At 41.5% G+C, this 13169-nt stretch overlaps 1 protein-coding gene across 2 annotated transcripts in view; it reads right to left on the reverse strand.

Moving 5' to 3' along the window:
• Positions 1–8030, reverse strand: part of LOC106562313 (potassium voltage-gated channel subfamily C member 1) — a 46685-nt gene extending 38655 nt beyond the window's left edge. For both annotated transcript variants that reach the window (XM_045689224.1, XM_045689223.1), the window contains exon 1: positions 6971–8030. In XM_045689224.1, coding sequence (XP_045545180.1) covers positions 6971–7507 — 537 coding nt within the window. In that variant the 5' untranslated portion in view covers positions 7508–8030. The remainder of the gene's footprint in view (positions 1–6970) is intronic.
• Between the last annotated feature and the right edge of the window lie 5139 nt (positions 8031–13169).

Genomic DNA, 13169 nt, shown 5'->3' on the forward strand with positions numbered 1-13169 from the left:
AAGTCTGAACTTGAAGACACAGCTGCCAAGCATGGTACAGAATGGTCATGGAAGATCCACCCTGCAGACTCTCCCCATAGGAATGGTGCCACAGAGGCAGCTGTCAAAGTAGTGAAGCGGGGGTTGAGGAACCTTGGTGGAGATGGTGGTTTTACGTGGGGAGAATTCTAAACTTTTCTCTTCATGGCAGCCAACCTTGCTAATGAGAGACCCATCGATGCAAGAACTCAAAGCAGAGAAGACTGTGTAGAGTACATCACCCCGAATTCTCTGCTTTTAGGACGTACCAATCCAAAGGGAGACCCTGGAGATTTCCAGTTTGATGGCTACCCTTACAAAAGACTTAAACATATTCAAGCAGAAGTAAGCCATTTCTGGAAGAAGTGGAGCCAATTGGCTGGACCTAATCTGTTCATAAGGAACAAATGGCACACCAAAAAGCGAAATGTTGCTGTTGGAGATGTGGTCTGGTTGGCTGACCAAAACGCGCTAAGAGGACAGTACAAGCTGGCTAGAGTGGTTGGTGTCAATGCTGACAGCAAAGGCATTGTTAGAGATGTGCTTGTGAAGACTTTTCCCAGCTATCCTGTTCACATCACAAAGTCAAACAGCAAAAAAGGGCCCACAAGAGCAAACGGTGAAAGAACGAAGAGGCTTCAAACCAAAATCCCAGGCACAATTCTTCATAGAGATGTCAGACGCCTTGTCATTCTACTACCCATTGAAGAACAAACAGAGGTGTGAAGGGCTTGTGACCTCTCTGGATTTGAAAAAAAACAGGAGTTCAAGTGGGAGGTGTTGAGCTGAATATCAGGAGTGAGTCAAAGAACTACACTTCCCAGAGTGCACCAGCAGCAGCAAACCGGCTGCTTGTCACCTGATCAATCATTTTCACTGATTTGGAGGGAAAACTCCAAGTTCACTCACAGGTTCAGTCCAAAGACGCCAATGGTAAAAGGCTTAAATGGTTAATTCATCTTAGTTATTTAGAATGTTATTTAAATGTTTAAACTAATTTAAGTTCATTAAAATGTTTAATTAAGATGGTAACTTTTTGTTCTGTCTTTAAAGGTTTACAACCTAATTTACTGGCTAATTTACTGGCTAATTTACTGGCTAAATTACTGGACAGACCAATCAACTGAAGGCAAACTAAAAATAAAAAAGATTGAGTCGGAAAATTGAGTTGTCCCTGTGTCCTTTGGATGGTGAACAAGAGGAGGACTTGACAAGAGCAGTTTCCTCCCAGATAGCTGAAGGTCATGGTAGCTGGCAGGGTGTCTGTATGGTCAGTAGGCTCCTCACGTTAAAGCTGACATGTCCACTTTAAAAGCATGATATTGATTTCAAAGCTCTCCCTCGACATAAACTCACTGCTGTGTTTCTTATGTGACGTGGAGTGAAACATTACAACCCACAGCCATGGCTGAGTGAAAAGAAACCTCCTACCCATTCCCATCCAGCAGTTCCCTCTTCCACTTCTAACCTAAACAAACCCAGATCTACCCTACCTGTCCCAAAACCCCACCAAACTGCATTCAGTCATGCTCTTCCTTCTTTCCCAGCTGCACAAAGTCATTTCTCATCATCCTCACCATTTAAACACATTTTATTTAAGTATTTATTTACATCCTTACATGAGCAGCGATTAGATTGATCAATAAACTAATCTAACGACTTGCCCTCTCGCAAATCCAGGCAGTAAGGGCCAAGTCATCAACAGTCCAAGGGCACAAGATGCCTCAATGACCCCTTTCATAAGTAGGACGACAAGTAGTTGTAGACACGTGTCTGAATTATGGTCAGTCTAAATTCCCTCAGATTGCCTTCCAAACTAAAGGCAGGTTCATTTAATGGGACGGCAGGTAGCCAAGTGGTTAGAGCGTTGGGCCAGTAACCAAAAGGTTGATAGATTGAATCCCCGAGCTGACAAGGTAAAAATCTGTCGTTCTGAACAAGGCAGTTAACCCACTGTTCCTAGGTCGTCATTGTAAATAAGAATTTGTTCTTAACTGACTTGACTAGTTAAATAAAAAATTCCTATAGTGCTCACTGGGAGTATGTGAGCCATATCTGAAAGCAACATGAGTACCACTACACAGAAATGTAGTTATACAAGACACACCTGCTTCACATACACAGGTACTGCATGTAACTGCATTTACTTACATCACCACTGCATTAATCACCATGTAATACCTAAGTATTAATTCTGCATGTCAAGTGGGATATAGAGTGGAAGCGCAGCATGTCTGCCAGCAGGGCAGGAGGGTGTATGAGGAGGCAGAGGTGAGGTTGGGTGTTTATTAAGAAAGGTGATAATGAGGCCCTTCTTGTCACCCAGGTGAGATTGGGACTTTATTAAGAAAGGTGATAATGAGGTCCTCCTTGTCACCCAGATGAGGTTGGGTGTTTATTAAGAAAGGTGATAATGAGGTCCTCCTTGTCTCCCAGCACCAACAAAGGGGATATAAAAATGTGATTCTTTCCTTTCTACCTTCTATTATTTACATAGGAGGAAACCAACGTTACTGGAGCAAAAGATAAGGACGGATGGTCAATATGTTCTTCCTCTGAGATCAGTGTTACGTTTGCCCCTGCTGACCAAAACTGGGCCTAATGAGGATTTAATAACAACTAATCGACTCCCTGGCTAGTTCATCTCACATAATTCATCAGTAAAGAAAGGATTGTCACAGCAAAATAATCTTGCTGCAACAGGATTTAAACGTTTACTCCATAATGTTGCTTGATCGGTCGTTAGGCTATTAGCTGACCAAATTTAGGCTACATGAAGAGTGCAATGCTGTTAATGTAACCGTGTGTTAGTGTGGGTTTTCAGTGAATTTATGTAAATCACAAAGCTTAACTACATTTCCTGTGGTGCATTCGCAGCAACATAAGGGATCAAATGAAGATCCTACAACTGTAGCTTCACGTTTTGCTCTCACAATGCTCTGTGAAGGCCCTATGGTGTGTCTGTGTACACTGCATGGTCTCTATGGTTCATGTGATCGCCAGTTGCTAAGGCACCAGTACATGGTCATTCATAGTAACTCAACGATTTACCGTCACAATGAAAGACTGTGTCATGATGTTGGCCTGTCGGTAAGGTTTATGACCCCCCCATAAATACCTTTCTCCCTTTCCTCTCTTGACTCTAGTGAAGGATTCTTGAAAAGCCTTTGTTAAACATAGAGAGTTGGGGAACATCAAAAGGTGCGGGGGAAGGAACCATATTTCGGTTATCCAACCAGTTGAAAATATGCGTTGGTACTTAATGAATGTCAGTTCGGTTGTCATCTGAGACATTCTTATTAATGATAGGATGACATAAACTGTATCGTGGAAAGTCCACACCTTATAGTTATCAGATTCACATGGAAATGTTGTGCAATTTAAATGTTTAAATATGAAACTATTTGTGAAAAGATGAAATGGAATTTTAGCTTCCAAATGAGAGAATTGGGTTTTCATAAGGTTAGAGCTATGCTCACTCAGTGGCCCGCCCACGTGAAGAGACATTGGTTATAAACTATGAAACACGCCCTTCTCTCCCCTCCTATATATAGCCCTTTTCGAAAATATAACTTTCTGTTCCGAGTATGCGAGGCCTGCAGCCTCACGTTAAAAGGACTCAGTGTCACGGTTGTTGTAAGAGACGGATCAAGGCGCAGCGTTTGTTGAGTTCCACATATTTATTTAAAGTGAAACTTCTTTAACCAAAACAATAAACACGCAACACACCGTGACTACGTGGTGACACAAGCACCAATACAAACAATATCCCACAAACACAGGTGGGAAAAATGGCTACCTAAATATGATCTCCAATTAGAGGCAACGATTACCAGCTGCCTCTAATTGGGAACCATACAAAACACCAACATAGAAATATTGAACTAGAACACCCCCTAGTCACGCCCTGACCTACTACACCATAGAGAACCAAGGGCTCTCTATGGTCAGGGCGTGACACTCAGATAATAAGCTGTTCCGGGTACATTAGGGCGACGGTCCGATATCAGAAGGATTCAGATAATAAGCTGTTCTGAGGACGACGGTTCCACGTTAAAAGGACTAACATGTCAACTACAGAAGTAAGCCAACCTCAGCGTGAGCTTTGGTTGCGAATGGTATGAACTTTGAACTCTTATTCACTACCGAAGTGATACCTCCTAGCCGTAGAGTTAGCAGCGGCCACTGTAAACGTGGGCTAGGAAAGGACGGACGACGGATCCAGTCTAACACACAACAACGATACTACAAAGTATTCAATTTACCACCAGAGACATTCTTCCGAGGACAGGAAGATCTCTGTTGGGCAACACGGCCAGCATCCACGACCAACCTACCGAAGCGCAGCTCAGAGAAAATATTTATTGCATTTTCCTTTTCCAAATGGGCGGTAATTTAGAATGCATAAGATACTGTATTTACGATAGCATAGTTTCTCCCTTTGTTCTGCAGTCTCTCCTGCTCTTTCACTCAAACCCAACCCCCTTTCCTTTGTGTAACCAGCCGTCATGTCGGCTCCGTCCACCAGGGTCGTTTTCTGTATGACATAATTTGCATTCTGTGTATATGTAATTCTGTGTGATTATTTAGTAAATAAATAGTTAAACCAAAGTTTGTATTGCTGATTCAACTTGTTAGCCAGGGTTCGTGAAGATAACCAATAATTTACAACTTTCAGATTAGACTGGAATAAGGTGATGATTAATATTGACTGCTATTGATGTAAAATATTACTAGGTCTTTAAGAGTTTATTCGGAAGATAACAGCTCTATAAACACTCTTTCGTGGTGCCCCGAATGTCATGCCCTGACCTTAGAGAGACTTTTTTATTCTCTATTTTGTTAGGTCAGGGTGTGACTTTTGTGGGCATATCTATGTTGCTATTTCTTTGTTGGCGTAGTATGGTTCCCAATCAGAGGCAGCTGTTTATCGTTGTCTCTGATTGGGGATCATACTTAGGCAGCCCTTTTTCCCAACTGTGATTGTGGGATCTTGTTTTTGTATTGCTGCTGTGAAGCCTGCAGAACTTTACGTTCGTTTTGTATTTTCTTTGTTTTATCGGTGTTCATCAAATAAAAGTAAGATGTATGCTTACCACGCTGCACCTTGGTCTCCTTCTTACGACGAACGTAACACCGACTTTCTAGTTAATTACATTTACATGATTAGCTTAATCAGGTAATATTAATTACAGAGAAAGGATTTTATAGAATAACATGTCATATCACTTAATCCGGCATAGCCAAAGACACGACAACTGAGAATGAGAAACAGGTAAAGAGAATGAGACAATGGGAAGGAGGCTATATGAGAGAACCAGAGTGTAGACAATACACTTAGCTAGTGGAAGAGAGAGGGAAGAATATACTGTTACTCAACCCTGCACTATTGTAATCACTGCCCCTCAGGAGAAATGAGAGGTGCAAAAGATGGAGTCAAGCCAGTATGCTCCAGTCTAAACGAGTAAGCAGATGCACTTATACACATTGATCTAAGCATTTATGGAAATTGCCAGAGCCAAAGCAGAGGCTATTGCTTGCACTTACGTAATTTGCAAACTGTTCAGTCTCCTAGGAACAGCAAGGGGACCAATAACTAACCAAAACATAACATATATGCTGCATAATGCATATTGATTGATTGACCAGTTGATTGATGATAGATGCATTCTGAAGATGTTATACTCTAACATGTTGTATCCTGTGCTGAGCTAGGGAGGATAGATTTCTGATCCCTGCATCTCCTCACAGCTGTCTCAGGTCAGTGGGTCAGGATCCCGTTGGGTCAGTAAGAGACTACTTTTGAATTGTTTTCAAGTGAAACTAAAATGAATTGGGGATGGGAATACCAGGTGTGATAGGCGTTGTTGTTCAAAGCTAAGTTCATTTACAAGGAGAAGAGACAGAAAGTTCAGGCAAAGCTAATAATTTGTTTCTAAATACAGCTACAAGCCGACAGAACATGGACAGCTCCAAACAGGCAATGTAACGATTGACCATCACAAATATTAATCTTCTTGATCACCGTTCTGTTCCAGCTTAGGAAAGAGCCAAGTGCATGTCTTAACTCCCCCACACATCCTGGTCCTCATTAAAAACGGTGAGGGGCATATAAACAATTAAACTCTCATTCTAAGTTTTATTTTATCTAGTCCTCGTGAGGTAATTCATAAGACCTCACATGGACTGAAAGCAGGGTGGCTGCATGTTGCACAGCTGAACTAAGGAGGCAGTCGATCAATGCGACAAGACGCCCAGAATGCACATCTCAGAGAGTGAGCGCAGTGCATCATCACTTTGCGATACGTTCGTGTGCGGCGATGGACCCATTAAAGGGGAAATCTGTGGTTCAAACAATTACAAAGCCTTTACCCCACCACTGTTCTGGTAAACAGCTGAGAGATGGGGCTGGAGAAATGTAACCACTTTCAAATTCACAGACAAGGCTATAAATGCAAGTTCTGAATATTCCTGATATCAACATTTTAGAGACAATACAGCGTTTGTTTACAATTGACTTGTTTAACAATTAAGTAAAACAAGCTTATATTTTGGGTTCTGATGGCTACGACAGTTCAACTAAGCTAATCAGGAATTTGTAAGTTATATTATTCAATAATCAATGGGTATATGTCATTAATTTAAAGTCTAAAAATGTATGTACCAACTTCAGATTTCAACTTTAAGCTTAAAATCCCAATTAATTTTCACGAGCCCTATTACTAAGATACTATGAACCCAATTTTTATTGGGTGAACGTTGGATGAGCGTGAAAGGAACTATGTTAAAGCAAATATCTCTCTTTCACACACACACACACACACACACATGCACGAGCGCGCGGGCACGGAGGGAGAGAGAGAGAGATTGTAAAGCATTGTTTTTTTAGGCCATTAGTAGGACTATCTAAACTTTTATTGACTCAAGATGACTGATTCCAACCCTTACTTACCCTTGCATATTTAGAAGAATAGGGATCCTCGAAAAGTGCCCAAAGCAAACGCTGCCAACGTCGCCAATGCCCCCCGGATTTGGCATCTGGTCCATCAAGAGCCAACCTATTGATCATTCCCAGCGTTTCCTCATCCCCATCCTCCTCTGAATTCTCGGGGGGCCCACCCCCAAAACTATCCAATGCCTCCTCTGCCTCTCGATGTTGCCGATAAGTCATCCAACAACATGGTTCCACGTCAGTCTCATCGATACCCCAGAACGCCAACTCCTCCTCGTACAACGGGCCGCAAACATCTGCAGGGCAGTGCAACTTCCCGGTCCTATAGTAATTGAGGATGTGGGCAAACACACCCGGGTGCCGGTCAAAGAAAAATTCTTCAATCTTGGGATCATAGTCAAAGTGACTGTGGGCATCGGGCTCGGCGAGCCAAGCTAACCGGGTGCCCGGTAATGTGCGAAGGGTGCTACGGTAGGTCTGGTGTCTGATACCTCCCACGTTAATCACAATACGATCGTTCTCGTCGCCTTGGCCCATTGCGTCGCTTAGGCATGTCTCGAGCAGGTTCCAGGCATTATATTGCAAAATATGTGCGTGGCAACGCAGTGAGATCTGGCCGACACATGAACTCGAGTTGAAAGAGGAAAAGAGAAAGCAGATTTCTTCCCGACTTCTTTTGTTCAGCCTGCAAAAAAGCACAGGCTCCACTCAAGCATTCAGAAAAATCCCAACTTTTAATAATACAAAAGAAAGCAATGCCTCAACGGATGTTTGATATAGTTGCAAGGTGGGCTAAAGCAAGAAACAGCCTGTACCTGCCCCAGAAACAGGATGGGAAAAAATCTAAATGTTCATGGTTAAGCTACATCACAAAACCAAAGACGAAAACCCTTCCGAAAAGCGTTGATGAAAAATGTGTGTAGGCTATGACTCCATATAATGAAAACCTAGTTCCAAATCCACGCCGTCTTTTAATTAGGGAAACGTACACCCCGTGTGGCATTCAACGAAAGATGAGGGCTGTGGTGCTGAACGGACAGCACCAGTCTCTCTGAGTGCACACTCCTCACACTCCCTCCTCCTCTCCTCTCTCTCTCTCTCTCTCTCTCATCATCCCCCTCCCACTGTCTTTGAGACAAGGCTCTTGCACTCCCTAGTCCCTTTTCTTTCTTTATATTCTCCTCCTTGATCCCAGATGCACGGCTGCTACAGGGAGATCAACATTGATTCTTGACAATTACTGTACATGTTCTGTATTCGATAAAGTTCTTGAATTCCTATATGCCTAAAACACAGATCCTTGAATGAGTGCCACTGCAACTTAATGTGTTCTTTTCGAAATTGTGTTCAGAGGAGGATGAGAGGAGAGCCTGCAGTATATGCAGGGTTGTACAGACTCCTTGACATGGTTTTGTAATTAACATTAAATAACATCCATTAGTTCAAAAGGATGCACAGGTGCATGCAGCTAAATTGATGAGGGGTGTGTCGCGGACAGCTGTTTGGGTTCTGTCAGCACAATGGACAGGTCACATACTGGTTTCCACACAGGTGAATCACCTACATGACAACACACTTATTTTGAGCATGAAGTTGAGTCAATTTACTATTTGTAACAGTTAGTGCCCCATATATATATATATATATATATATATATATATATATATACACTACCATTCAAAAGTTTGGGGTCACTTAGAAATGTCCTTGTTTTTTAAAGAAAATGGGCCTCTACGCCTATGTAGATATTCCATAAAAAAAATCTGACGTTTCCAGCTACAATAGTCATTTACAACATTAACAATGTCTACACAGTATTTCTGATCAATTTGATGTTATTTTAATATACAAAAAGTCCTTCAAGGCAGAGTTGCAAAGGACATGTAAGGTGTCTGTTTCTCAAACTAGGCACTCTAATGTACTTGTCTTTTTGCTCATTTGTGCACCGGGGCCTCCCACTCTTCTTTCTATTCTGGTTAGAGCCAGGGAGTAGTACACAGCATTGTACGAGATGTTCAGTTTCTTGGCAACTTCTCGCCTTCATTTCTCAGAACAAGAATAGACTGATGAGTTTCAGAAGAAATGTATTTGTTTCTGACCATTTTGAGCCTGTAATTGAACCCACAAATGCTGATGCTCCAGATACTCAACTAGTCTAAAGAAGGCCAGTTTTATTGCTTCTTTAATCAGAACAAGTTTTCAGCTGTGCTAACATAGTTGCAAAAGGGTTTTCTAATGATCAATTAGCCTTTTAAAATTATAAACTTGGATTACCTAACACAACATGCCATTGGAACACACGAGTGATGGTTGCTGATAATGGGCCTCTGTACGCCTATGTAGATATTCCATAAAAAATCTGCCGTTTCCAGCTACAATAGTCATTTACAACATTAACAATATCTACACTGTATTTCTGATCAATTTGATGTTATTTTAATGGACAAAAAATTTGCTTTTCTTTCAAAAACAAGGACATTTCTGTGACCCCAAACTTTTGAAAGGTAGTGTATATATACAGTACCAGTCAAAAGTTTGGACACACCTACTCATTCAAGGGTTTCTCTTTATTTTCACTATTTTCTACATTGTAGAATAATAGTGAAGACATCAAAACGATGAAATAACACATATGAAATCATGTAGTAACCAAAAAAGTGCTAAACAAAATAGATTTTAAATTTGAGATTCTTTAAAGTAGCCACCCTTTGCCTTGATGACAGCTTTGCACACTCTTGGCATTCTCTCAACCAGCTTCATGAGGTAGTCCCCTGGAATGCATTTCAATGAACAAGTGCGCCTTGTTAAAAGTTAATTTGGGGAATTTCTTTCCTTCTGAATGATTTTGGGCCAGTCAATTGTGTTGTGACAAGGTGGTATACAGAAGATAGCCCTATTTGGTAAAAGACCAAGTCCATATTATGACGAGAACAGCTCAAATAAGCAAAGAGAAATGACAGTCCATCATTACATTAAGACATGGAAGTCAATCAATCGGGTAAATTTCAAGAACTTTGATAGTTACTTCAAGTGCAGTCGCAAAAACCATCAAGCGCTATGATGAAACTGGCTCTCATGAGGACTGCCACAGGAAAGGAAGACCCAGAGTTACCTCTGCTGCAGAGGATAAGTTCATTAGAGTTACCAGCCTCAGAAATTGCAGCCCAAAAAGATGCTTCACAGAGTTCAAGTAACAGTTACATCTCAACATTAGCTATTCAATGGAGACTGTGTGAATCAGGCCTTCATGGTCTAATTGCTGCAAAGAAACCACTACTAAAGGACACCAATAAGAAGACGAGACTTGCTTGGGCCAAGAAACAAGAGCAATGGACATTAGACCGGGGGAAATCGTATTATTTATTTATTTTTTCAACCGCTGTGTCTTTGGGAGACGCAGAGTAGGTGAACGGATGATCTCTGCATGTGTGGTTCCCACCGTGAAGCATGGAGGAGGAGGTGTGATGGTGTGGGGGTGCTTTTCTGGTGACACTGTCTGAGATTTATTTAGAATTCAAGGCACACTTAACTAGCTTAGCTACCACAGCATTCTGCAGCGATACGCCATCCCATCTGGTTTGCGCTTAGTGGGACTATCATTTGTTTTTCAACGGGACAATTTCCCAACACAACTCCAGGCTGTGTAAGGGCTATTTGACCAAGAAGGAGTGTTATGGAGTGCTGCATCGTATGACCTGGCCTCCACAATCACCGGACCTCAACCCAATTGAGATAGTTTGGGATGAGTTGGACCGCAGAGTGAAAGAAAAGCAGCCAACAAGTGCTCAGCACATGTGGGAACTCATTCAAGACTGTTGGAAAAGCATTCCGCATTCCTCATGCTTTGATGTCTGCACTATTATTCTACAATGTAGAATATAGTCAAAATAAAAACTTTAATGAGTTGGTGTGTCCAAACTTTTGACTAGTACTGTATATATAAGCTACTTATACATAGTATACATACTTATAAATAGTATACTCATATACATTTAGTTGCCAGTATTTTCGGTACACCCCTCTAGTACCGGGTCGGACCCCCGTTTCCCTCCAGAACAGCCTGAATACTTTGGGGCATGGAAACGTTGCTAAATTGGTATCAAGGGACCTAATGTGTGCAGGAAAATATTCCCAATACCATTACACCACAACCACCAGCCTGTACTCTTGGTACGTATACATAGTATACTTATGTGGAAAAAGTACTTATGTGGAGAGAAGTATGTATATTATGCAGTACAGACACTGCCCTGTTGTGGCAAAAGCTATTACGGTAATTTCAGTTGTGCCCATTCAATTGTGTGTGTTAAAACAGCTTTCAAGATCATATGAGTTTATTATCTTACAGACAGAATCCATTACCTTAGCAACATCAGGATACTCCAGATCAGTGATCTGATCTTAGACTGGACTCATCTATTGTCTTGGCCCACGGGTGGTTTTATTTGCCCCCCAAAATGTTGGCCCCCAAAATGAGCTACAACAGTTAACCCTTTTGTAATTTTAGTATTTTTTATTGTTGGACATAAAAGACTGTAAAAACACAAGGAAATCTGTTCCCAAGTAAACCAACGCATAACAGAGAGACACGTGATCGAATACAAACAAATGTAAGCAAGGTTTGAAATGATTATGTTTTAGTCAAATATTATATCAGTTTGAGCTTCTTGCGATCAATTTGCAGTCCGCAAATTATGTTCCGTCCCCCCGAACAACCACTCAAAAAAAATCATCCCGCAGTTTAATCTAGTTGATGATCCCTGAATAGATTAGGCTAAAGAGATATTGTTACCGGCCATTAAAATGACTACTGATTGATGGAGCAGTCATTACCATATCCCCAGGACCATTAAGGACGCAGCTATGACCCACAAAACACACAACTTGAAGAGTGTTGCATATAGTATGCTCAGCTATCCTCTTCATACATGATTCATGAAAAGTACAGTAAAAAAATGGCAGAAAACATGAATCCATTAAAATGAAGATATAGTACAGCGCTGACACCCAGTGGACACAAAACAGCACAATCTGGAAGATTCACGGCTGTTCAATTGTCATTTCAATATACCCAAATAGTAATTTATAAATGTCTATGAGCTAGTGTGACTGCCTTACTCTATCCCCAAATCTAAGCTTGTATTACTACATTACTTATAATCTTTGTTGTTATTGTGTCTTTATAACATACTGTATATTCAAATAGCTTGTGCCTATTGTATGCTGAAATACTTTCATACTAGATCTGTGCTCTATATCCTATATATATTTGGTGGTGATTTCTAGAGATGTGGTGTGACTGTGAGGTATAGCTTCCCAAAGAATCACAATTGATGAATTACCCTATTCTGGAAGTCTTCCAACTTCAAATGTAAACACTCTATTTGGGTCTTTGAATGAGCCATGAAAAATGCATGCACTACAAAGGTCTCAGTAATTGAGCTTCCACCTCCATCTCAGAGCTAACCTGTCCTGTCAGGATATCAATAACAATATCACTCCATATGATACAGCGGCCTGTAGCCTCTCTATAGGCCAAAGTGAATGGCTACACCTTAAACTAGCTAGCCTACTAACATGCAAAGCTGAGCACAACACAGACCCCAACAGTTTGATGCCATGCTACCTGGAGCCCCAGTCACAGATAAACCTATGGAAGAAAAAAGTCGACTCTATGCACACTCAGGGTCTTGTAATAGGCCTAACAATGATTGTACACTGCTCAAAAAAATAAAGGGAACACTTAAACAACACAATGTAACTCCAAGTCAATCACACTTCTGTGAAATCAAACTGTCCACTTAGGAAGCAACACTGATTGACAATACATTTCACATGCTGTTGTGCAAATGGAATAGACAACAGGTGGAAATTATAGGCAATTAGCAAGACACCCCCAATAAAGGAGTGGTTCTGCAGGTGGGGACCACAGACCACTTCTCAGTTCCTATGCTTCCTGGCTGATGTTTTGGTCACTTTTGAATGCTGGCGGTGCTTTCACTCTAGTGGTAGCATGAGACGGAGTCTACAACCCACACAAGTGGCTCAGGTAGTGCAGCTCATCCTGGATGGCACATCAATGTGAGCTATGGCAAGAAGGTTTGCTGTGTCTGTCAGCGTAGTGTCCAGAGCATGGAGGCGCTACCAGGAGACAGGCCAGTACATCAGGAGACGTGGAGGAGGCCGTAGGAGGGCAACA

Source organism: Salmo salar, chromosome ssa11, assembly GCF_905237065.1.
Source record: "Salmo salar chromosome ssa11, Ssal_v3.1, whole genome shotgun sequence".
Taxonomy (NCBI): domain Eukaryota; kingdom Metazoa; phylum Chordata; class Actinopteri; order Salmoniformes; family Salmonidae; genus Salmo; species Salmo salar.